A 25,329-nucleotide genomic window follows, 5' to 3' on the forward strand; every position below is an offset into this window, starting at 1 on the left:
GGAGTGTTGCTAATAGTAAAAGAAAAAGCAACAATGTTACTGTAACTGTAGCTAAGGTTGATAAGGCTGTAAACCATAGTTTCTGGGTGGTTGACAGTGGCGCATCCCATTCTATAACTAAGGTTAAAGAAAGGTTTGTTACTATGAAGGCTAGCAAACAGTATATTTCCTTAGCAAATGGTTGGAAAATCAAGGCTTCAGGTGAAGGTACAGCTTATTGTCCATGTATTAATGATAGATTGGAAATGTTATATGTACCTAAAATGAAATTTAACCTATTATCTGTAAAAGACCTTGTGAAATGTGGGTTTACAGCAGTGGTTCTCAAATAGTGGGGCGCGCCCCCCAGGGGGGGCGCGAGGCTCCATAAAGGGGGGCGCGAAGGCTCCCTTTCCATCTGGGTGCAACGGCGGCGGCGAAGGCGGCAACGGCGGCAGCGAAGGTGAAGGCGGCGGCAGCGGCAACGGTGGCAGCGGCAACGGCGGCAGCGGCGGACTGGAGTTTCCCACCAAGGTTGCCTGTCCGACCAGCCCCCGCTGGCTCCTGGCTGAGGGAGGAGCTGCCGCTCTGCCTTCTCCGAGCGGGATCCACGCCCTGCAATTGGCCGCGAGGGGAAGCGGAAGCAAAAGCTTTTGCTATCAAGTCTTTTGAAAATCTCCAGGAAGCACAAAAAATGGGTGAAAATGGCAGGTTTTGGCCAAAAAACGGGCCATTTTTGCCCATTAGTTGCCAGTAGAATTCTTCTGGGGGTGGGGGAGGTGAAAAATGGGATGCACAGATGCCCCAGGAGGCACAAAATATGGCCCCCTTTTCACCCCCCCACCTTCAGAAGATGATAGAGAAAGAGAGAGCTAGTGAGAGGGAGGGAGGGAGAAGTGAGACAGAAAGAGATAGACAGAGAGAGAGACAGAGAGAGACAGAAGGAGAAAGAGGGACAGAAAGAGAGAGAGGAGAGAGAGACCGAGAAAGACAGAGAGAGACAGAGAGAAGAGAGAGACAGAAAGAGAGAGTGAGACACAGAGAGACAGAAAGAGACTGAGAGAGAGGAGACAGAGAGAGACAGAAAGAGACAGAGAGAGTGAGAGAGAGACAGAGAAAGAGAGAGAGAGAGAAAGAGAGAGGGAGACAGAAAGACAGACAGAAATAGAAGGAGAGACAGAAAGAGAAAGGCAGAGAGAGAGAGAGAGAGGGAGAGAGACGAGGGAGGGAGAGAGACAGAGGGAGAGACCACTTGGACTGTCTTTGCATCTGGGATGCATGGGTCTTTCCCACTGAGATGAGCAGGTGTTGTTTCTAGAAATCACTGCGTGCAGGAAATATATGTGTGTGTTTGTGTGTGTATACATGTGTCATTTCTTCAGTGTTATCACAGAAGTGAGTACACCCCTTAACATTTTGTAAATATTTAAGTATACTTAAATATTTACAAAATGTTAAGGGGTGTACTCACTTCTGTGATACTCTATATATAAATATATGTATGTATATGTTCTAGCTGTGCTCCTTTATATCTTTTCTGCTACAGTTAATAAAGCTATTCTTTGTTGTAAATTGATCCACATTTCTTTCTTTTTTTATTCTCTTATACGTTAATAAGGATACAGTGTTATGCAGAGGTGTACTTATAACAATTTTATAGACAAATGATACTATTTACAGTCACGCGGGGGGCGCGAAATGTTTTCTTCTTCCTAGGGGGGGCATGACAGAAAATAATTGAGAAGCACTGGTTTACAGTAACATTTAAGAATGATAGATGCATTATTGAAAAGGAAGGTAATAGTGTTATTGCCAATTTGGAGAATAATTTATTTATTCTACATGAGAACTCTTTAAATATTGCGAGTTCTGAACCTGATTATAAGAATAAACAGCCCCATGATAACTGTATACATCTACTTCATAGACGTTTAGGCCATGTAAATTATAAAATGGTACGTCAAACTGTTATTCTATCTAATGGAATCAATTTGAAACCTTGTTCAAAATATCTTAACTGTAATGCCTGTAACCAGGCTAAAAGTAAGGTTACTCCTGCAAACCGGTTTCAAGGATTCAAGACATCTAAACCACTGGATGTAGTGTTTGCAGACCTAATTGGCCCTAAGAAACCTAGCTTAGGAGGTGCCTGCTATATACTCAGCATTATGGACCATTATTCTAGGTATGGTTTCTGTTATGTAATGAAATCAAAGGCAGAAACTTTCCAACATTTTACTAAATGGTTAAAGTTTGTTGAACGTAAGATGGATAAAAAAGTACTTTGCCTAGTCACTGATAATGGGTCTGAATTCACTAATCATAGGTTTACATCAATGTTGGAGAATGCTGGTATAGAACATAGGCGTTCTGCCCCCTACAGGCCAGAACATAATTCATTTATTGAAAGACGTGGTCAATCATTACAGGCAATGACCAGAACTATGCTAGTTGATTCTGGTTTGTCAGAAAAGCTTTGGGGTGAGGCTATAATGTGTGCAAACCATATTCTGAACATAGTAGTTAACTCAACTACTGGTAAGATTCCTTATACTCTTTGGCATGGTAGGAAGCCTGATTTGAGTTATTTACACACATTTGGTGTCCCTGCTTGGGTGCATATTCCCTCACAGACTAGACGGAAGGATCAAAGCAGAGCTAGGAAGATGGTTTTTGTTGGGTACAATTCCAATCATAGATCGTTTAGGTTCTGGGAACCTGGAACTCGGAGAATTATGCACAGTGCTAGTGCTAAATTTTCAGAACATGTTGGTTGGGAGAAGCTAGAACAAGAGTTTCACAAGGTTTGTGATGATATAGATGTTGATCGTTTGGTTAATCATGATACACCAAATGAGCAGTTAGAGAATCAGGATGGTCCATCTATTACTCTGAAAGGGGAGGAAGATGTAGATGTAGAATCTACTCGTGAGGTGGAACAGGATGATCCTGCAAGTCCTGTATTGCCTAGGAGGTCTACTAGGGACAGGCATCCACCCGATAGATACCAAGCCAGTGTAGTATTGCAAGTTAGCATAGAACCTTCTAGTTTTGCAGAGTTAAGGCTGTATCCTGAAAAGGAAAAGAAATTGTGGAAGACAGCTATGGAGAAGGAGTTGAAATCCTTACAGGAATTGAAAGTTTATGAAGAAGCTAGGCTCCCTTCAGGGGAGAGTGCAATTGGCTGTAGATGGGTGTTTAAAATTAAAAACGATGCTGCTGGCAATGCTATTTATAAGGCTCGTTTAGTTGCTCAAGGGTTTTCCCAAACTGAGAGGGATTACGATGAGGTTTTTGCTCCGAGCTTGAAAGCCTCTACGTTGAGGGCATCATTGGTGTGGGCTGCTAAGTATCGGTGTAATGTTACCCATATTGATGTTGAAACAGCGTATCTGCATGCTCCATTGCAGCATACCATTTATATGAAGATGCCACCAGGTATGGATTCTAATGGCCAGACTGGTTGTTGGAGACTTAAAAAAAGCCTTTATGGTTTAAAACAGTCCGGTTTTGAGTGGAACAGATGCATAGTAAATGAATTAAAAGCTATGGGATTTATTCCAGGTTTGGCTGATCCTTGTTTATTTAGACGGGTGAAAAATGGTTTGATCTCGTTGTTGCTTTTGTTCACGGACGATATAGCTATTATTACTAGGTCTGAACAGGAAGCTATTGACATTGTTTCACAATTAGAGAGTAAATTTAAAATCCGGAATTTGGGTGAAATTAAGCATTATCTGGGCTTAGACGTGGTTAGAACCAGTAAAGGTTTTAAGCTGTCGCAGGCTGGTAAAATTAATCATTTGCTTAAGAAATATAGCATGGAGCTATGTAAGACTGCAAAGACACCAATGGCATTGGAGTTTAAACCTGAGGTTACTGAGGGTACTGGTTTTGATAAGGGAATCTATCAATCTTTGATAGGTAGCCTAATGTACCTAAGTAATTGGTCTAGACCAGATATATCATTTAGTGTGAACCAACTGGCTAGATTCAATGATAGTCCTTCAGAGAGGCATTGGCAAGCAGCAAAGCGTGTGCTGCGTTATTTGAAGAAAACTATCCACTATGCATTGTATTTAGAACCGAATAGGGATTTAGTTTTGACTGTTTATGCTGATGCGAATTTTGCAGCTGCTATAGATAATAGGAAGTCAACTTCCGGCATAGCCTTTATGCTAGGTGGTGTACTGATTGGATGGAGGTCGATACGACAGAAACACATAAGCTTATCCACAATGGAAGCTGAGTTTTCATGTTTGTCGTTGACATGTACTGAGCTGATATATTATAAGCAGTTGCTTATAGATATGGGATTAAGTATCAATGAACCTTTTACTGTTTATGAAGATAATCAGGCAGCAATAAAAATGGCGACTAGTTTAGCTATTAAGACGAGATCGAAGTATACTGATTTGAGGTATCTTAATGTTCGACAAAGCATTAAGGATGGCCTGATAAAGTTGGAATATTGTTCAACTGAAGACAATTTAGCAGACAACTTCACTAAGGCACAAAGTTCAGTGAAACATACCTCATCATGTGAAGGTTATCATCTTACATTGTGAGTGGATATATTGATCTACCCAAAGGGGAGAATGTTAGGGTGTAACCAACAAGTTGGGTAGACAATATATTGCACAAGGCATGTTATGTATCTTTAAGAGAGATCTGCTAATTAGTAGATTACAGCATTTAAATTGCAGCTGATGTTCTCTCTCTCTCTCTCTCTCTCTCTCTCTCTCTCTCTCTTGATTGATGTATGATAACTGCTGTCTAACTGTTACTACTGTTGCTACTACTTACTGTGTGTAAGTTATTTGCTACTTGTATCCAAGTTATCTTGGTAGTATTGGACTGTTTTTTCTGTGTATGACTTTTTGGCTGTGTTTATGGATTTTGCTATATTCTTCAAAAAGTAAAGTTTATTTTGTTACTTTACTATCCATTATTCAGTGTGGTTGCTTTATCTATCGCACGCTGCATATACTTTACAGGGTTGCTCTGTTATAACCTCGACCTGGGGTTCATTGCTAGTGCTTAACCGCACTAGTACCACTAACAAAGAGCAATCAGGATGATTAGAGGACTGGAGACTAAAACATATGAAGAATGGGCATGGCTAGTCTAGTGAAAAGAAGGACCACATGTTAGCAGTGTTTCAATATTTGAGGGGCTGTCACAGAGAAGAATGGGTCAAGCTGTTTTCCAAGGCACCTGAAGGCCATACAAGGAATAATGGATGGAAGCTGATCAAGGAGAGATTCAACCTAAAAATGATAAATTTTCTGACAGTGAGAATAATCAACCAATGGAACAGCTTGCCTTTGGAAGTTGTGGGAACTTCATCACTGGAGGCTTTCAAGGAGAGATTGGACTGCCATTTGTCAGAAATGGTGTAGGGGCTCCTGTTTGGGCGGGGAATTGGACTAGATGACCTATAATGTCCCTTCCAACTCTGTTAATTTGTAATCTGTAAATTTGACATTTTCTTGAATAGTTTTTAAGGATGTTAAAAATAAGCTGAGGAACTATAGAAACCAAAGAAATTGTTTTATTTATTGTATACTGTATATTTATACATACCCATATTAACCATGAATCAACAGTACCAAAAAGAGCTCTCCCTTCAAGAACTGCTTGTCTGATCTCTTTCACATTGTCCAAAAGCCAGCGTAGCTTCACAGCACTGAAATATGTGCTAAGAGGGAGACCAGTCCTACTCTGCAAGGTTGAAAGTTAATCAATCATAATGTGTAAACATCTACAGAATAACAAATCTACTAATCCACTTCATTTTTTCTTTAATTATTATTATTCTGGTAGCTTTGACTCAGTCTGCATTCCGATCCAAGTTAGCCTTGGGAATGTTTTTGGAAGTGGTTTGACATTCATTCTTTCTGCAGCTGAAAGAAAATGACTGATTCAAAGAAACCCAGTTAGCTTCACACATATCTTACAATCTCCTAGTTTCTTTAGTACCTTTAACCACTACACTAAATCAGTTCAATGAGCATAAAAAAAGAATCATTTGCACTGTGTAATTACCAAACATACTCTAATTATTGTAAGGTCAGCCTTTACCTTAAAAAAGGAGTTATTCTTTCCTGGAATCCTTTTAAGAAGTCTTTCAACAGTAGATTGAGTCCTTAGGTCAAGCCATACTAGAATCCAAAGACAAGCATTAATATTAGTAAAAATAAATATTTAAGGAATGCATTGATTGAATAGAATAAGATTCTGAATCACTGAATAGGTCTCCATTGACAAACTTCTCAAAACCATCTAATATAGTTTATATAATTTGTACGATTTCCTGAATATAGGAACCTTATTCAAGAAAGGAGAATTAAAATTAGTTTTTTTAAATTGTTACTTTATCATTGTAAACCATGTTTCTTCTGATTAAGCTAATGTAATTTCAGTTCTAAATAAATTATTTACCTAACACAGATGTTTAAAGTACAATGAGTAAGTCTACATCACTTAGTAATTTATCTAACTAAATGTTTTTCAAATAAAAACTAAAATTCACAAACCAAATAAAATAAAAAATTGAGAGTAGACATTTTAAAACAGAGAATAAAACCACAAGTTAAGTTTAGATATGAACAATTTAGACTTCTGAATTTAAATTACAAAGTTATACCAGAATATATTTCTTCATTTCATAGGTCTATTCTTAGTTCATGTTCTTTTAGAGGGGCTTTATTCATTCAGAGAGCATCTCCTGGGATCTAGCCCCCCAAAATTGGATGTGCCCACAGCAATTCTATTATAGCAATCTAAGCTTAGCTACCTGTTGTGGCCCAGCAGGAGCCGTTGGAGCTGCCATTAGACTCCGACAGCAAGGGTCCCTATGAGTCGGCTCTGGAGGATGTGGAGGACCTTGGACAGGGTTCTGACTCCGAGCAGGGATCAGAGAGGCTGGTTGGCCACCAGGAGGCGCCTGAGGCATGGAGCAGTGGTGAAAGCCAAAGGGAGGGTGCTCCTGATGTCATGCCTTGGAGAAGTGGGGAGGAGACAAGGGAGTGGTTTCTGGATGCCCGGCAACAGAGAGCTGATACACGTAGAGAACAGCTACGCATTTACAAAAGATGATTGGACTCAGGTGATCATAATCAGGCTCCTCTGAAGGATATTTAAGGAGGGACTTTCCGAAAGTTGTTTTGCAGGAATCAACTTATCATTAGAGTTGGAGACGCTCTCAAATCTGTGTCGTACCTCGGAAGGCTGGATTGCTGCCCAGGTGTTATCTGGACCTCAGCAGGCTGGATTGCTGCCAGGGACCTTGTTTCGGAGTGCTTTGGTATACGAGAAGGGGGGTCAGAACAGATTGATTCCTGCCCCAAACGAAACTCCATTAAGCTGCAATGGAGAAACTACAGGCTGAGAATGCCCAGTTGGCTCAACAGATTGCTTTGCTGGCTGTTCAGGTCTCTCAGCTTTCGGGACCTAGCCCCCCCCACCAGCCAAGGAGGAAATGCCCAGTGGCTACACCAGACACGTTTGATGGCAAACAAGCTATGTTTGCAGCATTCTTGGGACAATGCCAGCTGTTTATCAGCTTGAGAGCAGAGGACTTTACCACTGACCGGACGAAGGTGGGATTTATTATCAGCTTGCTCTCAGGTACAGCAGTTCGTTGGGCTACTCCATTGCTATCTCAGCCTAGCCCTTTGCTGGATGATTTCCAGGGCTTTTGTAACCATCTCAGGCTGATGTATGATGATCCCATTAAGGGAGAAACAGCCACTAGACTACTCAAGTCACTGCAGCAGGGCCGTGGCTCCTTGCAGGATTATGTCAGCGAATTCCAGCTGCTTAGTCAGGGCTCAGCTTGGAATGAGCCAGCACTCATGGACACTTTTCAGGACGGGCTGTCAGATGACCTGCAGGATGAGCTGGTGAGGGTGGACAGGCCTCCGACGTTCGACGTGTTGGTCCACTTGTGCGTCCCGATAGACAGCCGGCTGCAGAGGTGGAGGCCTCGCCACACGTCCCAGGAGACCACTAGGGTGCTGGTCCCTCAGCAGACTACAGTTGCACGGGAGGAGCCATGGAGTTGGGTGCCGCCAAACCCTGCTTGTCGCGCACGCGAGTGCGTCGTGTGCAGGGGTGTTGTGCTTCGGGCCTGCATTTCCCCGTGGTTTTGGGCTTCGCTTGGCTGCGGGCGCACGACCCTCAGATCTACTGGTTGCAGAACCTGATCACGTTCCCGTCCCTGCAATGTGTCAACCACACCCGGCAGGTCTGTGCGGCCCAGGTACCCAGCTCACCCAAGGTGGCCGTGCCACCGGGTTTAGGGGAGTTCGTGGATGTCTTCAGCGAACAGGAGGCAGATCAACTGTCGCCGCACCGGCCTTATGACTGTCCCATCGACCTAGTACCTGATGCAAAGCTCCCTGCAGGTTGTCTGTACTCCATGTCTGAGCCAGAGTTGGACGCATTGTGGGACTTTCTTGACAAGAACCTCGCTTGGGGGTTTATCCGGCCTTTGTCCTCGCCCCTTTCTGCCCCAGTTTTGTTCCTGAAAAAGAGGACCGGGGATCTGAGACTCTGTTGCGATTACCGGTGCCTAAATGCCATCACGGTACGTAACCGTTACCCGCTGCCCCTGATTCCTGAGTTGTTGGAGCGGCTCCGGGAGGCAACGGTGTTCACCAAATTGGACTTACGGGGGGCTTACAACCTGATCTGAGTCAGGGCGGGGGACGAATGGAAGACAGCCTTTGGCACCCGGTATGGACATTTCGAGTACATGGTCATGCCGTTCGGGTTGACCAATGCCCCGGCAGTCTTCCAACACTTCATGAATGATATCTTCCGGGATCTTTTGGATCAGTTTGTCATCATTTACCTGTACAACATCTTGATCTACTCGACATCCCGGAAGGATCATCAACATCACTTGCGTCTGGTCTTGCAGCGACTCCGAGAACATCGTTTGTTCGCAAAGCTGGAGAAGTGTCAGTTTTGGCAGACTACCATCGAGTTCCTGGGGCACCGTATCTCCCCTGAAGGAATTGCGATGGAGCCAGGCAAGGTGGAGGTGTTGCATAGTTGGCAACCTCCTCGACGTATGAAGGATGTGCAGAGACTCCTCGGGTTTGCCAACTACTACAGGACCTTCATCACCAGCTTTGCTTTCTTGACTGCGCCCCTCACTTGGCTCCTGCAAAAGAAAGTGCCGTTTCGCTGGGGCCCCACAGAGCAACAGGCGTTCGTGGCCCTGAAGCGAGGGAGCCGATCCTGAAGCACCCTGAACCCCATCGTCCCTTTGTAGTGGAGGCGGACGCGTCTGACATTGCAGTGAGGGCGTTGTTACTGCAGGCTCACGCCCCTGATGGTACCCCTTTCCCTTGCGCTTATTACTCTCAGAAACTCAATCCTTCCGAGTGCAATTACACCATCTGGGAGAAGGAGTTGTTGGCTATCAAGGTGGCATTCGAGGCCTGGAGGCATCACTTGGAGGGGGCCAAGCATCAGGTCGAGGTCCGGACGGACCATCTGAATTTAGAGTTTTTAACCACTGCGCATAAGCTGAACCAACGCCAGATCCAATGGTCTCTGTTCTTTGCCCGGTTCAATTTAAAAGTGGCGTACATCCCTAGTTTACTGAATCAAAGGGCGGATGCCCTGTCTAGGAAACCAGAGTACTCTGACCTTGCAGACTCACTTCCACCCCAGACTGTTCTACCCGTCGACTTCTTCGCTGCAGTTCATGAACCCGTGGACTTACAGTCTCTGATACGAGATGCGCAGCGGGACGACGAGTGGGTGGAATAACGGAGGGCAGAGGTAGGGCCGGCTTCCTCGTGGACCTTTGAGGATGACCTTTTGAGGTATCAGGACCGGCTCTATGTGCCCACAGGGCCCCTCCGTGGACTGGTTCTCTCCCAATGTCATGACACTCCAGCAGCGGGACATTTTGGCCTTTTCAAGACATTGCACCTGGTCTCCCATACTTTCTGGTGGCCCCGCTTGCGACATGACGTGCAGATGTACGTCACGTTGTGTGCGCAGTGTCGACAGGCCAAGTCAGCAATGGGAGCTCCTCCAGGCTTCTTGCAGCCATTGCCGACCCCGGACAGACCCTGGAGGGCCGTGTCCATGGACTTCTTGACGGAACTGCCTCCATCTTCAGGTTTTACCACGGTCCTTGTGGTGGTGGACATGCTCACCACGATGGCGCATTTCATCCCATCGGAGATTGCCCACAGCCCGCGCCACCACCCGCATGTTCATCCAGCACGTGTTCCGGCTACACGGCCTACCTGACTGGGTCGTATCAGATCGTGGGACACAATTCACGGCCCAGTTCTGGAAAGGGCTGATGGCGGCTCTAGATGTCTAGGTTTATTTGTCCTCGGCGCACCATCCCGAAACCAATGGGGGGACAGAGCAGGTGATTGTGATTCTGGAACAGTACCTTCGCTGCTTCGTAAACCAGCAGCAGAACAACTGGGTGGAGTACCTACCCGTGGCGGAGTTCACGTTTAACAACTTGCAGCATACCTCCACACAAACGACGCCCTTCATGGCGAACGTCTGGTACCACCCTTGCTTGTCCCTCTCACCCCAGTGGACTCTCCGGTCCCCGCAGCACAGGATTTCCTCTCTGAGCTCCAGACGGTCCACCAAGTGGTGCGCCGCTATCTGAATCAGGCAAAGGAGGACTACAAAAAGGTAGCAGATAAGTCTCGACGTGCGGTGCCAGAATTGGCTGTGGGAGATCACGTGTGGCTGTCCACACGGCATCTTCCGTCCCACCGGCCGACTAAGAAGTTGGACCACCGGTATCTTGGGCCGTTCCCCGTGGAGGCCGTCATCAACCCAGTGGCCTATTGTCTAACCCTCCCACACCCGATGCGAGTGCACCCAGTGTTCCATCGCTCGCTCCTAATCCCGGAGTGGTCGGCTTGTCCTCTCCGCCAACCCTCTTCCCCCCAGCCGTCATCGTGTGAGGTGGACACGCGGCCACCGCATGAAGTGACCCGGATCCGTGACTCGAGATGGCTGAAGGAACGGTTCCAGTATTTGGTAGACTAGACGGACGAGGGGTTGGACGGGGGGACCTGGACCGATGTGACGGCTGTGCATGCCCCTGCTCTGGTGCGAGCCTATCATGTGCAATATCCTTCGAGGCCACATCCCGAGCGTCAGACCCGGGGAAAGGCGCCTGCGGTGAGGGATAGTGTTGTGGCCCAGCAGGAGCCATTGGAATTGCCATCAGACTTCGACAGTGAGGGTCCCGATGAGTCGGCTCTGGAGGATGTGGAGGACCCTGCACAGGGTTCTGACTCCAAGCCGGGATCAGAGAGACTGGTTGGCCACCAGGAGGCGCCTGAGGTATGGAGCAGTGGTGAAAGCCAAAGTGAGTGTGCTCCTGATGTCATGCCTTGGAGCAGTGGGGAGGAGACAAGGGAGTGGTTTCTGGATGCCCGGCAACAGAGAGCTGATACACATAGAGAACAGCTACGCATTTACAAAAGATGATTGGACTCAGGTGATCGTAATCAGGCTCCTCTCAAGGATATTTAAGGAGGGACTTTCCGAGAGTTGTTTTGCAGGAATCAACATCATTAGAGTTGGAGACGCTCTCAAATCTGTGTCGTACCTCGGCAGGCTGGATTGCTGCCCAGGTGTTATCTGGACCTCGGCAGGCTGGATTGCTGCCACGGTGTTATCTGGACCTCGGCAGGCTGGATTGCTGCCAAGGTTTAAACTGTATGTAAATAAAACATCTTGCAGGGACCTTGTTTCGGAGTGCTTTGGTATATGAGAAGCAGGGACATGCTGTCATGGGAGGCAGGGCCTCACCTGTCTCCATGAAATAATAGTATATAATATTATATACATCTGTCCGGGCGCGCCCGGGAACTGCGGAGGCAGAAATGTTGTCGGCGCTTCCGGATGACGAAGGCACGAAAGCAACTGGGTTCCCCAGTCGCTTTCATGCCTTCGTCATCGGGAGCGCCGACAACATTTCTGCCTTCGCCCTCCGTAGCTCCCGGGCGCGCCCGGACGGAGGTACCAGAATGGCGCCGAGGCAGTCTGGCGGGCGAGTGACCGAGGATCAGGCTGCCTCGCTCGCTCTTTCGTCCGGCCGGCCGGATGTAGCCACAGCGACGCCGAGGCGGTCCGGGCGGACGAAAGAGCGAGCGAGGTAACCTGATCTTCGGTTGCTCACCCGCCGGACTGCCTCGGCGCATTCTGGCTACCTCCGTCCGGGCGCGCCCGGGAGCTGCGGAGGGCGGAGGCAGAAATGTCGGCGCTGCTGGAGGACAAAGGCACGAAAGCGCAGCCGCCTGAATGGGAAAGCAACGAAAGGGGCAGCGAGGGCGGGAGGGAAAGCAACGAAAGGGGCAGCGAGGGCGGGCGGTGGCTGCAGGCGGCAAGGCTTGAGCGGGGTGAAAGTGCAGCCCCTTTCGTTGCTTTCCCATTCACCCTGCTCAAGCCTTGCCCGAGGGAGCTGGGGATCGGGCTTTGGGTTGGTGGGAGACCTTGAAGGAGTGGGGGGGGGGAAGGGACTGGCGCCGGTGGAGGAAGCAATGTTACGCGGATCAGTGCACTCTGCGGTCCCCTCAATGTTCACTCAGGAAGGCGGAGAATGGGACCACGTGTGCTGGAGGCTGAGGCTGCCTCAGCCTCCTGCACACGTGGTCCCATCTCCCGCCTTCCTGATGACGTCACCAGCCTCCCCAGCCATAACCCTCACCGCACGTCACTGACGAGAAGGGGGGTCAGAACAGTTACCTATGCTTAATTAATGTATTTTTCTTGGATATTAGAATTTAAAAGAGTTCTATCAATGCTTGCAGCTTGTTCAAAATGTGCAACTTAGTGATTTACTCATATAAAATGTAAAATTTATTTTGTATTACTATGAACACTTTGTACAGGCAACTGAATGAAAGAAACCAAATTAAAGAACTATGCTGGAATGAAACAATAAAATGTTTTTTTCTGTCCTTATGATTGCTTCTCATGTCTTGATTCAACAATTCACTAATGAAATCTGCTTTGTAACGCAAAAAAATCTTTGAGTATCTTTAAACGTAAAGATAAAAAAACAAAGACTAACATCTGGTGTAACATATTGTTATTGATGTTCATAGAACATATAAAATATATGTGGATACAAGAAGAACTATATTAATTAAAAAGTATTTGCAACAGTTACTTACTTACTTACCAATAGCATTATACAGAGGTTCTCCAGTTTCTTTGTCCCAAACTACAGTTGTCTCTCTCTGATTGCTAACTCCAACAGCTTTTAAGAACAAAACAAACATTCTATCATTTTCACATTATTACAGATTTTGGATCATCCAAAACCTGAGCAAAACTCTGCTTTTGAATGAAATTCTTTCTGATTCTCTTCTACTATACGCTCTTTGTACTTATCACAAGCCACTTTTAAGAGTAAAAAGATCATCCAGATTGAAGTACAATGTGGCAGAGAGGACAACATTGGAAGATAGGTATTAACAGAATTCAGCACATCTACCGTATTTTTCGGAGTATAAGATGTACCGGAGTATAAGACACACCAAGGTTTTGAAGATGCAATTTTTAAAAAAAGTAGGTAGGTAGATAAAGGGATAGAGAGAGAAATAAATAGAGATAGATAGAGAAATAGAGTAGGAAGGTAGTGAGAGAGAGAGTGTAGGTAGGTAGGTAGGTAGGTAGGTAGAAGGATAGAGAGAGAGAAATAGAAAGAGAGAGAGAGATACAGTAGATAGGTAGGGGGAGAGAGTGTAGATAGGTAGTGAGAGAGAGGGGGAGTAGGTAGGTAGAGGGATAGAGAAAGAGAAAGAGAAAGAGGGAGATACAGTAGATAGGTAGGGAGAGAGAGTAGATAGGTAGGTAGATGGAGGGATAGAGAGAAATACAGTAGGGAGGTAGGTAGAGGGAGAGAGAGAGAGAGAGAGAGAGAGAAATACAGTAGGTAGGTAGGGAGAGAGAGAGAGTAGGTAGGTAGGTAGGTAGGTAGGTAGGTAGGTAGATGTTTCCAGGTGTACCTATCCATGTGCTGGAGAAGGAAATTGCTGACAATCTGCAGCACCTAACTTTGTTCCTGCTGGCACAGCATTTGATCCACGTAATTCTCATCAATCAGTTAAAGAGCTTTCCAAAAGGAAAAAAAAAGTTTTTGCTCTTTGCAAACCTCCCCAAAACGGTCCGTTTTTTTCCAAATAAAAGGCATGAATAGCCTTGGGGGGCTTTCAGAGTGCTCCTGGGAGGGAGGGCAAAAACGAGCAAAAATTGGCCCATTTTTTTCTAAAACGGCCTGTTTTTGTAAAGAAAATTGCATGCATATCCTTATGGAGGCATATAGAGTGCTGCTGGGGGCTGGGGGCCAAAAAATGGCCCATTCTTTTGCTCATTTCTGCCCTCCCCAGCCCCCAGGAGCTCTCTGAAAGCCTCCATAAGGATATGCACAGCCATTTTGGTGAAGGGGAGGGGCTTCGGGAGGCAAAAAATTCTGTATTTGATGTATAAGATGCACCCAGATTTTCAGCCTCTTTTTTTTTAGGAAAATAGTGCATCTTATACTCCGAAAAATACGGTATTTGCCCAATCAAGTGCATTCTCACTCCTTTAAAAGAGTTTTTAATTGGTTATAATTCTAAAATATTTTAGTTTCCTTTAAAGATATTTCAGTAACATCACATTTATTCTCCATTAATCTCTGTAGGTTATTTATGTATATCACTTTCTCCTCTTGATTTGGAAGGATATTCATGATTATTATAGAACTAAAAATACCTTTTATGTTGGAAATGTCTATATTCAGCTGGTTCAATTTCTCACATGTTCTTTCAACACATTCATAGACAGATTGCAGTATTTCCTTTGGGTCTTGTTCTACCCACCTTGAAAACATCAAGGCCCACATTAGAAGTCTGGCAATTAATATGATAGAGTCAACAAACCACAATGGCTCATTTGCTTCATTGCCTTAGAAAGGGGTGTCAAACTTGATTTCATTGAGGGCTGCATCAGGATTGTGTTTGACCTCAGAGAACTGGGGTGGGCAAGGCCAGGGGTGGGTGTGGCCATGGTGGGCATGACACAGGACATGTGTCGGGGGGGGCACCTGTGATGGCCAAGTGCTAAGGCAGGATTTCCCTCAGAGACTCTCCCTCACTCTCATTATACGCCTTCCTTCCTTCCTTCCTTCCTTCCTTCCTTCCTTCCTTCCTTCCTTCCTTCCTTCCTTTTTCTCCTTTTTCCTTCCCTCTTCTTTCGAATTTCTTCTTCCTTCCCCTCTTTCCTTATTTTTCCTTCCTTGCTCTCTTCCCATCTTTTCTTCTTTTTCTTTGCCATTCCTCTTTCCCTTTCTCCTTTCCTGCTCCTTCTTGCATGTTCAAATGCAAAAGGGGAAACATTTCTCTTTTTGCTTTGTTTTGATAGCCCTCTGCAAGCCACAGGGTGTGGGGGGAGGGGGTCAATGCTAGTCAATTTGAAATAAGAATGAAACCATCAAGAAAAGTCAGCTTGCTCACAGTTTGGCTCTTTCTCTAAGAAAAGAGTTAGTATAAGTCAATTCCACTGATGAGCAAGGAAACAGAAAACAAGTGTGGCAATTTGATTTTAGTTGCAATTTGCCAGGAAAAAAAAGGGGGGGTGGAGAGGGAGGGAGAGGGAGGTAGAATCTAAGTCAACTTAGGACTCCAGAAACCTCAGCCAAGCTACCAGTCCCTTTTCTGTGACAAGTAGAATCTGTTAAAAAGAAGGACGGGTTTAATTACTTCTCTGCAGAATATAAACCAGAAAGGGGATGGGGGTGGGGACATGATTTTCTGAATAGTCTCAGAAAGAAGAGAAAAAGTGAGTTGAGAAGCAAGTCAAGAAAAGCTGACTATGGAACAACAAAGCAAATTGCAAGGGCTTCTTGAGCAAAAGTCACAGCAGGATGATGCAGAGGAAATCCCAGAGGAAGAAAGAAAAGCACACGCAGCTCAGAAAAGGCAACCAAGGGAACTGCCCAAGCAAGTAAAGAAACCTTTCTGGCTATAGAAAAAAATGACAGGTGCAAACTAGAAAGTATAGTGAAAAGTTGGAGTTAGAAAAAGGCTGAATGAGAAAAAGGAAAGAAATGCTACTAAGGAGATCATCTTGCCTTGACTAATTGTAGGCAAAATTCTGATAGACTAAAGCTGCCTAAAGTTGAGTCTGTGTAGACTCAAGGATCCCTTCTATTGTCGTCTTTGCTACCAAATCAGAAGTCTTCCAAGCCTTTCAATGAGTGTCAGTGAAGCAGTGAAGCAAAATTAGGGGTCAAAATTTCCCAGTTCAGAAACCTCTTGAACCTGTCAGTGCAAAGAATTGTATCACATGCCCAATTTCACTGCCTTAAGAAATTGACCCTGGAGAAGAGGGATTTCCTTGCAACTGAAGTTTGTTATCCAGTCCAGAGTTTGTTTTTCTAAACTGCTTTTCTCATTCCTAGGCCTTCCATATTTCTTCTGTGACAGTGTGTCTCCCTGTACCTTATATTCGCCACCTCCTTTTTTGAAAAAAATGCTTTCCTGACCAATTATTTGTCTTCTGATTGCTGCCTGTATTCCCAACTATTTTGTTTCCCAACTATTTTCCTGCACCACCCTGGCAACCTAAATGGGTGACGCGGAGGCTGCCTGCTCCCCCCCCCCCACCTGGACGGCCTCCTGCACCACCATGGCAGCCAAAATGGGGCATGGGGGGCACTTTGGTTAGCAGAGGCACCACAGACTGGTCCTTTGCTATTTTCAGGCCAGCCCAATGGGCCGAATCTAAACAATCTATGGGCCCTGTGGACCTCAAGTTTGACACCCCTGCCTTAGAAGATGACGACCATTTACCAACAATAGTTTCATTGACTATTAACCAGTTTCCTAAAAGCAGAATGGCTATACCTTTTTTCAGTTAATTCTTCCTACAAAAACCTGCAATAATGTTTTATTCAGACAGAATATAAGCTTATATTGCCAGGTAGCATAATATAAGTAAGCCTTAGCTTCAAATGATGTTTACAGTGAATAAAAATCAAACAGTATCTTTCATTGTTGGTTTAGAACAAAAAAGACATATCAGAAAATAAAATCCAAAGACATCCAAAATATAAAAAGTGTGTTGTCAAGTCAAAAGGTGTGTCTCTTATATATTGTGTTTCCCTAAAAATAAAACCTGGTCTTATTTTCTTTTGGGCCCCAAAATAAGCACCAGGGCTTATTTTCAGGGGGTGACTTATTTTTTTTCTCCATACAGGTGGCTGTGCAGCATGTCCGGAAGGCTGGTGCTGCCACTACAAGCCAAGGCACAAGGTGGGGCGGGGTTGCCCGCCTCTTGTGTGAAAAAGTAAGACAAAACGAAAGACAAAATGGGTGGGGAGTAGGAAAAGGTCTGTCCAGGAAAAATAAATGGAATGGCAGAAAGAGCCAGGTGAAAAGTCAAACCCTTCTGCCCGCTGGGTCACTTCACAAGAGTTTGCTCTAGCTTCTGGGGTGGAGCACAGGGCGAGGCACACAGGCAGCCTGCTCTGTAGACCATCGCCCCCCCCCCTGCCTGGCCTTCCCTGCCAGGAAGAAGGCTGCTGCCTACCACGGGGCCCTATCCGTCCTTCCTGCAGCCACAGCCCCCATCCAGCCCCGCAATGCCACCCATCTTTGCGCAAGCCCTGGATGGATGGATGGCAAAGAATACCGTTGGGGCGGCAGGGCCTAAAGAGCCCTGATTGCTGATGGGGTGAGGTGGCAGCAGCACAAGTCCCAGCCAGGGCAACAGGTGGTGAGAGGCAGGAGGCACCTCAGTGGCCACCATGTGAGACAGGGAAGGGGCTGCAGTCTGGCTAATGAATGGACTGGGCGAGGCAGAAGTTGGGGCAGGGGTTGCACCATGCCGTGGCCCCTGCACGCTCCACCACGGTTGCCCTATGTTGTCCTCCAGCTTCACCCCCCAGGTGGCAGTGCTGAACAACTTCATCAACAGCCGAGTCAGATGGAGAAGGAGATGCTCTGGAAGCTGCTGCTGCCTCATCAGGGTTCTGCAGGCCAAATAATGAATGGACCAAGCGAGGCAGGAGGCAGGGTGGCACCATGCCACAGCCCCTGTGTGCTCCACCCTTGCCATTTTACGTCCTTCTCCAGATCCTCCCCACCCCATTAACAGCCAAGTGAGATGGGGAAGGGGCTGCTTCGCCCGTTCAATGACCCAGGTGCCCGCCCGCCTCTTCCCTTTCACTCCCCTCCTGTGCCATGCTATAGACGATGGGTGGGTGAGGTTCAGTCCCTTTACCCAGTCCCCCTTTGCTATTTGCTGTGGGAGGAGTGAAGTCAAAAGGCCTCTGCCACTGCTGCACATCATCTGTGCCTGCTGCTGGAGGGGCTTGTCTTCTGTCCCCCCATCCCGCCCCGCAGATCACCTTCCCAGCAGCGGCTGCTGCCTCTTGCTCCACCTGCCGCTTTGGTCCTATGGCACTGTCTCAGACTACCTGGTCCCCTTTTGCAGTTTTGAAGGCAGCAGCTCTGCCACTGCATTCAGTAGATGCTTGCCTCGCCTTGAGGTGGGCCTGTTTCAGCACCAGGAGTCCTTGGGGGGGGGGGGTTGCCTTGTCACCGCGAAGGTGGAGAGCTTGGAGCACCACTGCCCGGCTCCCCTCATTTCCCCAAAGCATTCCTTCTCTAACCTGCTTTCCAGCTCCATTGTATGTCTCCGCTACCATATGAAGCGCAACAAAAGAAATGTGTGGGTCTAAAAAAAAAAAGTTCAACCAGACCTTCCAACTTCTCAAAATCTTTTCATGAGAAGTTGGAAGGTCTGATTGAACTTTTAAAATGGCGAATGGGGATCAGGCAGCGCAAGGCAGTGCTGTAGGATCGAAGCAGCAGGTGGAGGAGGGGGCAGCCACCTCCAGGCAAGTAATCTGCAGGGCAGGGGGACAGAAGAAAGCCCCTCCAGTGGCAGAAGTAGCTGATGCACAGCGTGGCAGAGGCCTTTCACTCCCCTCTGGCTCCAAAACAGTGGAGGGGGACTAGGTAAGAGGACCAATCTCACCTGTCCATCCTCCATAGAATGATAGTCTGGCTTGGGAGGGTAGTGAAAGGGAAGAGGTGAGTAGGCAGCCAGGTCATTGAATAGGTGGGGAGGTCACTGATGAGGGAATGGCCTGGCTGTGGGGGCCCTGAGGTACGCAGGTATGAGGTGCGTGTGGCAGCTCCAACCACCTGCCTCACCTCATGATGGTGTCACACACCCTCCTGCCCTATTGCAGCCACAAGCAATCAGATGGTGGGACTGAGTGGGTGCAGCTTAACTAGGGTTTATTTGGGGGTAGTGCTTATTATTAGGAGGTGTGAAAATCTGGCTAGGGCTTATTTTTGGGGTTGGTCGTATTTTCAGGGAAATACAGTATTTCTGTGGAATGTAAGAATAAAAAGGATGGGATTTGATCACAATATATGTTTTGTCATTTGTTACCATTCTATAATACCCATAAAATCGTATTTAAAATATGTAGCCTTTTGTCACAATGTTCTTATTAAGAATCCAGTTTAAAATGCAAAGTTTAAATTGTTGGGATTTAAAGATAAACATAAGCATCAAAACTTACGTATTTTACTTCTTATGTATTGAGGCATGCACTGGAATTATTACTCATAGCAGGTTTAATATACCTGATATAGGTTCATCATAGTAGCATTTCTATGATGAGTGAAATATATATTATTGAATAGCATGTTCAAGCATAACTGCTTCCTGTTTTCCTAGTAAACCATACAAGAGTTATCTTGGTGATATAAACTAAATACTACCAAACTTCTAAAATTACTGGGCAGGTCTAGGGGATATTAGGAGGTATCCTACTGCAAGAATATCCAATTTATGATGTTAATCTTAAAAAGCCATTCCATTTATTGCAAAGTAAACTTTTAGGTCTGAATTGAAACAAATTTTAAAAAACATAACTATACAATGAAACTATATAAAAACTAAATTATATATAACATGGCTATAAGCCTGAAGAGGCAAATTTGAACACATGAACTGCCTATCTATTCATGTTGGACACATTTAAATTCTAAAAGCCGAGAAAAATAATTATTTGTCTTGAATTTTGTCAGTTGTCTACAATTCAACTTTTACCACACTCTAAAAATATGAATTTGGCTGTTTGCTAACAGAGCAGATTTCAATAACATAATAAAGGGAGGAAATAAGAAAGCCATACCATTTGTCATATAGACGGAAAAAATTCCATCAGTTAAAAAAACTTAATTAGCTTTTTTACATAGAATTTAATAATATAATATAAAACATCAAATATTGAAATATAAAGGAGAAGCAATACCCTTCTTTGGGGAATTTCTGCTGGATTTCCACTTGGTGATGACTCAATAATTCAGCTGTCCTTGCATTGAAAACCTGTAAGCAATAAATAGTTACCAAAACAGTTTGTATATCCATAGTCAAAAGGGAAGCTCAACCCAAGGAAGAACACCAACATTTTATCAGAAAACAATATACTGCTTTCTTCATATATAACAAGAAATGATCAAATAACAGAATTGTGGAATAATGATCGCTTAACCCAAGCAACAAATAGCAAATAACATGCTATTTTAAAATACTTTATTTAAAAGAAAGTACAAGCCCTTCTGGATCCCAAGTTACAGCTTTTCAACTATAATTTTGCAGTGATATGAAAACTCAAAATATGAAATTAGATGATATATGAAGAATATGTTTATTGGAAAAGGTTTATTGGAAAGGTTTAGGAGTCTTATATAGAAAAACAAAGGCAAAGAATATTTGCTACACAATATGGGCCACTATCAAAAGGAAAAATAGAGAACAAATGGATCTTTGAAATAAAAAGCAATTTCCTATAGTTTTACAATCCAAACGTCAATATGCATAATAAATTATTTGGGCTGTCAGACTCTTAAACACAACCACAATTACTCCACCTACACGTGGAAACATATGACTATTTTTTTTCTTTTTTTCTCCCCTCCCCCCTAATTACTTGCATAGAGATTATTTTTTATACTATTTATGTTGTTTGTATTTTTTGTCATGAATTGCACCAGTGAGGCTAAAACCAATTTTGTTGTATACGTGATGTACAATGACAATAAAGGCTATACTATACTATTTTCAAACTTCATAACTAAATAAATCAAATATTATTTCTTAATCTGCCTTTACAATAATTTTAAAAAGTCTGCCATTGCACTTAATGTTCCTGAATAATTTTTTACAAACACTAAGAAATATTCTAATATTCATAGAAATATAATTTTCATGACATAAACCAAGCAATTCTCACATAAATCTAAGGGAGAATTAATTTTGTAAAATAATTGGACAAGGCATGTTATAAGATATGTTCAGTTCATCTATCTAAATCCCCACAACTCTAAAAACATAATGTTTGCACAATTATATCATATGAAATATTTGGGAAACATTTCCTGTGTGTTATGTGCCTCCATCAAGCAGATGGCTTTTTATTTCTAAATTATAGTTACTGTTTTTCAGTTAATATGTCTTAAGAGTATTTAATTACAAAGTTCAAATATGACAGATACAACAAAATCATACTGATGAAAGGTAGATGATTGTAAGAAAGAATAACAATTGTTAATCATTACCTACAAGGTTGTTCAACTCATCTAACTTGTTTATCTTTGACTCAGATTAGTAAGTATCTATTTTTAAGTCAAGACCATCACTTAGTTTTATTTATTTGATGCCAGCTCCTGAGTTATCATTGTCTAATTCAGTGGTCCTCACAGTGGCGTAGCGTGGGTTGTCAGCACCCGGGGCAAGGCAAGTAATTTGCGCCCCCTAACCCGTGGCAACCCACGCTACGCCACTGGACTCGGGACATGAAGGGAGCTCTGAAGCAGCCGTCTTCCTTAGCAAAGCTCGCAGCGCCCTCTATAGGCCCGAAGCAGAATCATTTTCTTCCCTCTGTTCTGGGAAAATAGGAAAAGGAAAGCCGCCCGAGGTCTTCACTTGCTCTAATTTAAACGTATCACATTATTAACGTCCGTCGCCCTGCCCAGCAGTCTTCAAGAGACCCAGATCTGCAGAAGAAAACTTTGGCCCTCTTTCGTGCTCTCGACCCCAGGGAAGACCTGCTCGCGTCTCTTTTGTATTAAACGTGGGAAGCGTTCCTCGGCTTCATTCAATTCAAATTCAGCCTTGAAATACATGCAAGTCAACAGCAGAGAGCTGCGAGTGCGAGCGCCCCCCCCCCAGATGTTGCGCCCGGTGCGGCCGGCCCCCCCTGCACCCCCCACGCTACGCCACTGGGTCCTCAACCTTTCCAATGCTGCGATTCTTTAATACAGTTCCTCATGTTGTGGTGACCCCCAACCATCAAATTGGTGTCTCGGTTCCTAAGACCATTGAAAATATGTGTTTTCTGATGATGTTAGGCGACCCCTGTGAAAGGGTCATTCGACCCCCAAAGGGGTCCTGACCCACAGGTTGAAAACCGCTGGTCTAATTTGATCAATAGTACAGACTTTTCAGAAAGAAAATTATTCAAATGAACTAAGTTAGCGACATTTCTTTATTAAGCTGAGATTTTGTACTGTATATCTGAACATAGGCTTTATTGTTTTCCTCTTTCTGGAGACAACTTGCTTATAATGTTTGCGCCACAAAGCAGATTTAAAGGAAAGACAATCTGAAGAAAAATGTGACACCTAAATATAAAACAAATGAAGGTTTTAAGTAAAAACCCACTATTTTTCTTTATTCTATTTGACAAATGTAAATAATCTATTATTGTCTATGTCATCAAGATCAAGCACTAGAGCTTGCCACTGTGTACTTCAGAAATTTTAAAAAAATTAGTGGTCAACTTATGTTGTAAAGTAGATCAGACTTAACTTATCTATGAAGATGAATATGACAATAAAATTTGAACTGAATTACATTCTTCTTCTATTTGAGTTCAACAATTCTGATTTAAAAAAGAGCCTGCCAGGGACGTGCGGTCATTGGAGGCAGGGGAGGCAGAGCCTCCCCTCTCATCATGAAATAATAATATATAAAATAACAATATCCACGAGGGAGTTTCATATATATAAGAGGAAGAGGAGCTCAGGCGGGCGAAAGGAAGCGCTTTAATCAGCAGGGTGTGGGGGAGAGGAGGGGAGAATGCCTGAGCATTCTCTCCTCTTCCCCACACCCCGCTGACTAAGCGCTTTCTTTCACCTGCCTGAGCTCTTCCGCGGGCGAAAGAAAACGCTTTAGTCAGTGGGGTGTCAGAGGAGAGGAGGAGAGATTCTATCCTCTCCCCTGACACCTCACTGACTAAAGCACTTTCTTTCGCCCGCAGAAGAGCTCAGGCGGGCGAAAGAAAGCGCTTTAGTCAGTGGTCTCCCCTGACACTCCACTGACTAAAGCGCTTTCTTTCTCCCGCGGCACAGCTCAGGCAGGTGGACGCTCAGAGCCCCTGGAGCCCGTGCTCCCTCACAGCTCCTGTCGTCCCGTCTGGCAGGCGCCACCCGCCCGGGAAGCAGCTGAGCTGGGAAGTCCCGACCGGCAGTTTGGCTTCCAGAGCGGGTGGTGCGGGCGCCGGTGGGCTCCTCTGGGCTCCCTCCTTCCCAAAGCGCGTCCCTGTTTTTGCGGAAAGCAAAAGAATGGAGAAGAAACGGGGAAGCTTCGGGTGGGAAATGAGGCCATGGAAGAGAGTTTTGCCCTTTGCTGGTGAACATGGATCAGTCTTGCGCCCATCCTGGAGAGATCCCACCCTGGGCTGGCTTTCAGAGACCTGAAAGGCTCTTTCCTCAGGCGGGCATCTTTTCCAATGAAATAGATCGAGAGAGGAAGATCATTTTATTACATTTGAATGTTTTGACTAAAATGGATTCTCTCATTCAAGGAGGGAACCCAAAGACCATCTTTCCGTCCCTTTTATCAAAGAAAATGCCATTGGACAGGGCAAAAATAACTCCTCCTTTGCCCTGGAAATCAGCTACATGGAATTAAACACTATAATCCAACTTCTCTTTGTGTGTGTGTGTGTGTGTGTGTGTGTTTGAGAGGGGGGAGGGGGAGAGAGGGAGGAAGGAGGGGAAGGTAAAAGAAAAAGAAAAAGAAGAAAACTTATTTAAATAAGTTTAAAGCTGTTGCTTTAAATCGGAACTGAGCATGCCTGGCTGTGGAATTCTGGGAGTTGAAGTCCACAAGTCTAAAAAAATTGCTGCCTCACTAGCCATAAACTTCACCGCACGTCACTGGAGCCTGCATATATATATTGTCAGTTCTTCCACATTTCTATTTTCTCTACAACCATTTCAGTAAGATAAAAGACCTTAAATATCAGTAGAATAAAAATATAAGGGTTTCCAGGCTATTAGCAATTTACAAACACTGTTTTATATGAGACAAGGACTATTTGACAGACCACCTGCCTCCCATAGTATCTCCTCAGCCAATCTGATTTTGCAAGGTTGGTGCTGTCTAGATTCTTTTGATTAAACAATGTTATCTAAAGGACCCAGGAAACATGTCTTCTCTAGCACTGCTGCCATGGAGTAAGATTACTGAGCCCCACTCTGGTTGTTTAGAAGACCCATGAAGGTCTTTGATGAAGGAGAGCCAGGCCTCTTCCTTCATTCCCATCCAGTTTGCTGTTCTGTCATAGGTTTTTTTCCCCTTCCTTTTGTTTTATTGCAGTTCTGTTTTGATTGTTGTGAGCTGCCCATTGTCATTAGGTATTGAGGGGAATCTGTTTAATAAATAAATAAATGAATGAATGAATATGTACAATTACACAGCTTGGACATTGTTTATTTGGCAATTCAAGTAATTGTATTAATAATCAATATTTTGTTGTTGGTTGCAAAGTCGTTTCCGACCCATCACTACCCCGTGGACAACGTTTCTCCAGGCCTTCCTGTCCTCTACCATCCTCTGGAGTCCATTTCAGCTCATGCCCATTGCTTCGGTGACTCCATCCAGCCACCTTATTCTCTGTCGTCCCTTTCTTCTTTTGCCCTCAATCTTTCCCAGCATTAGGCTCTTCTCCAATGAGTCCTTCCTTCTCATTAGGTGGCCAAAGTATTTGAGTTTCATCTTCAGTATCTGGCCTTGTAAAGAGCAACCAGGGTTAACAACAGCTTTGGTGGGACATTGACTTGATTTATAGGGTTAATTTATAGTGTTTTTTAGCGAAAGCAGAGACTTTCGCTAAAAAACACAGTGCTCTTTTAGGTGAAATGGGGGATGTTACACAAGAAACAAAGGAGGGAGGGGCTGAGGCTCAGCCGGTGGATGGGAGAGAGGATGCAACAGCTAGAAGACTCAGATCACAAAAGTGACTTGGAACACTATTGC

At 44.8% G+C, this 25,329-nt stretch overlaps 1 protein-coding gene across 5 annotated transcripts in view; it reads right to left on the reverse strand.

Moving 5' to 3' along the window:
- Positions 1-25,329, reverse strand: part of GK (glycerol kinase) — a gene marked incomplete at its 3' end in the record, with an annotated part of 127,241 nt that overhangs the window by 80,548 nt on the left and 21,364 nt on the right. For all 5 annotated transcript variants that reach the window (XM_081952248.1, XM_081952244.1, XM_081952245.1 and 2 more), the window contains exons 2-6: positions 20,318-20,391; positions 14,755-14,861; positions 13,178-13,255; positions 6,064-6,143; positions 5,566-5,703 (exon numbers count right to left, since the gene is read on the reverse strand). In XM_081952248.1, the coding sequence (XP_081808374.1) occupies positions 5,566-5,703; positions 6,064-6,143; positions 13,178-13,255; positions 14,755-14,861; positions 20,318-20,391 (477 nt within the window). The remainder of the gene's footprint in view (positions 1-5,565; positions 5,704-6,063; positions 6,144-13,177; positions 13,256-14,754; positions 14,862-20,317; positions 20,392-25,329) is intronic.

Source organism: Natrix helvetica (assembly GCF_964273705.1).
Source record: "Natrix helvetica genome assembly, chromosome: 4".
Lineage (NCBI taxonomy): Eukaryota > Metazoa > Chordata > Lepidosauria > Squamata > Natricidae > Natrix > Natrix helvetica.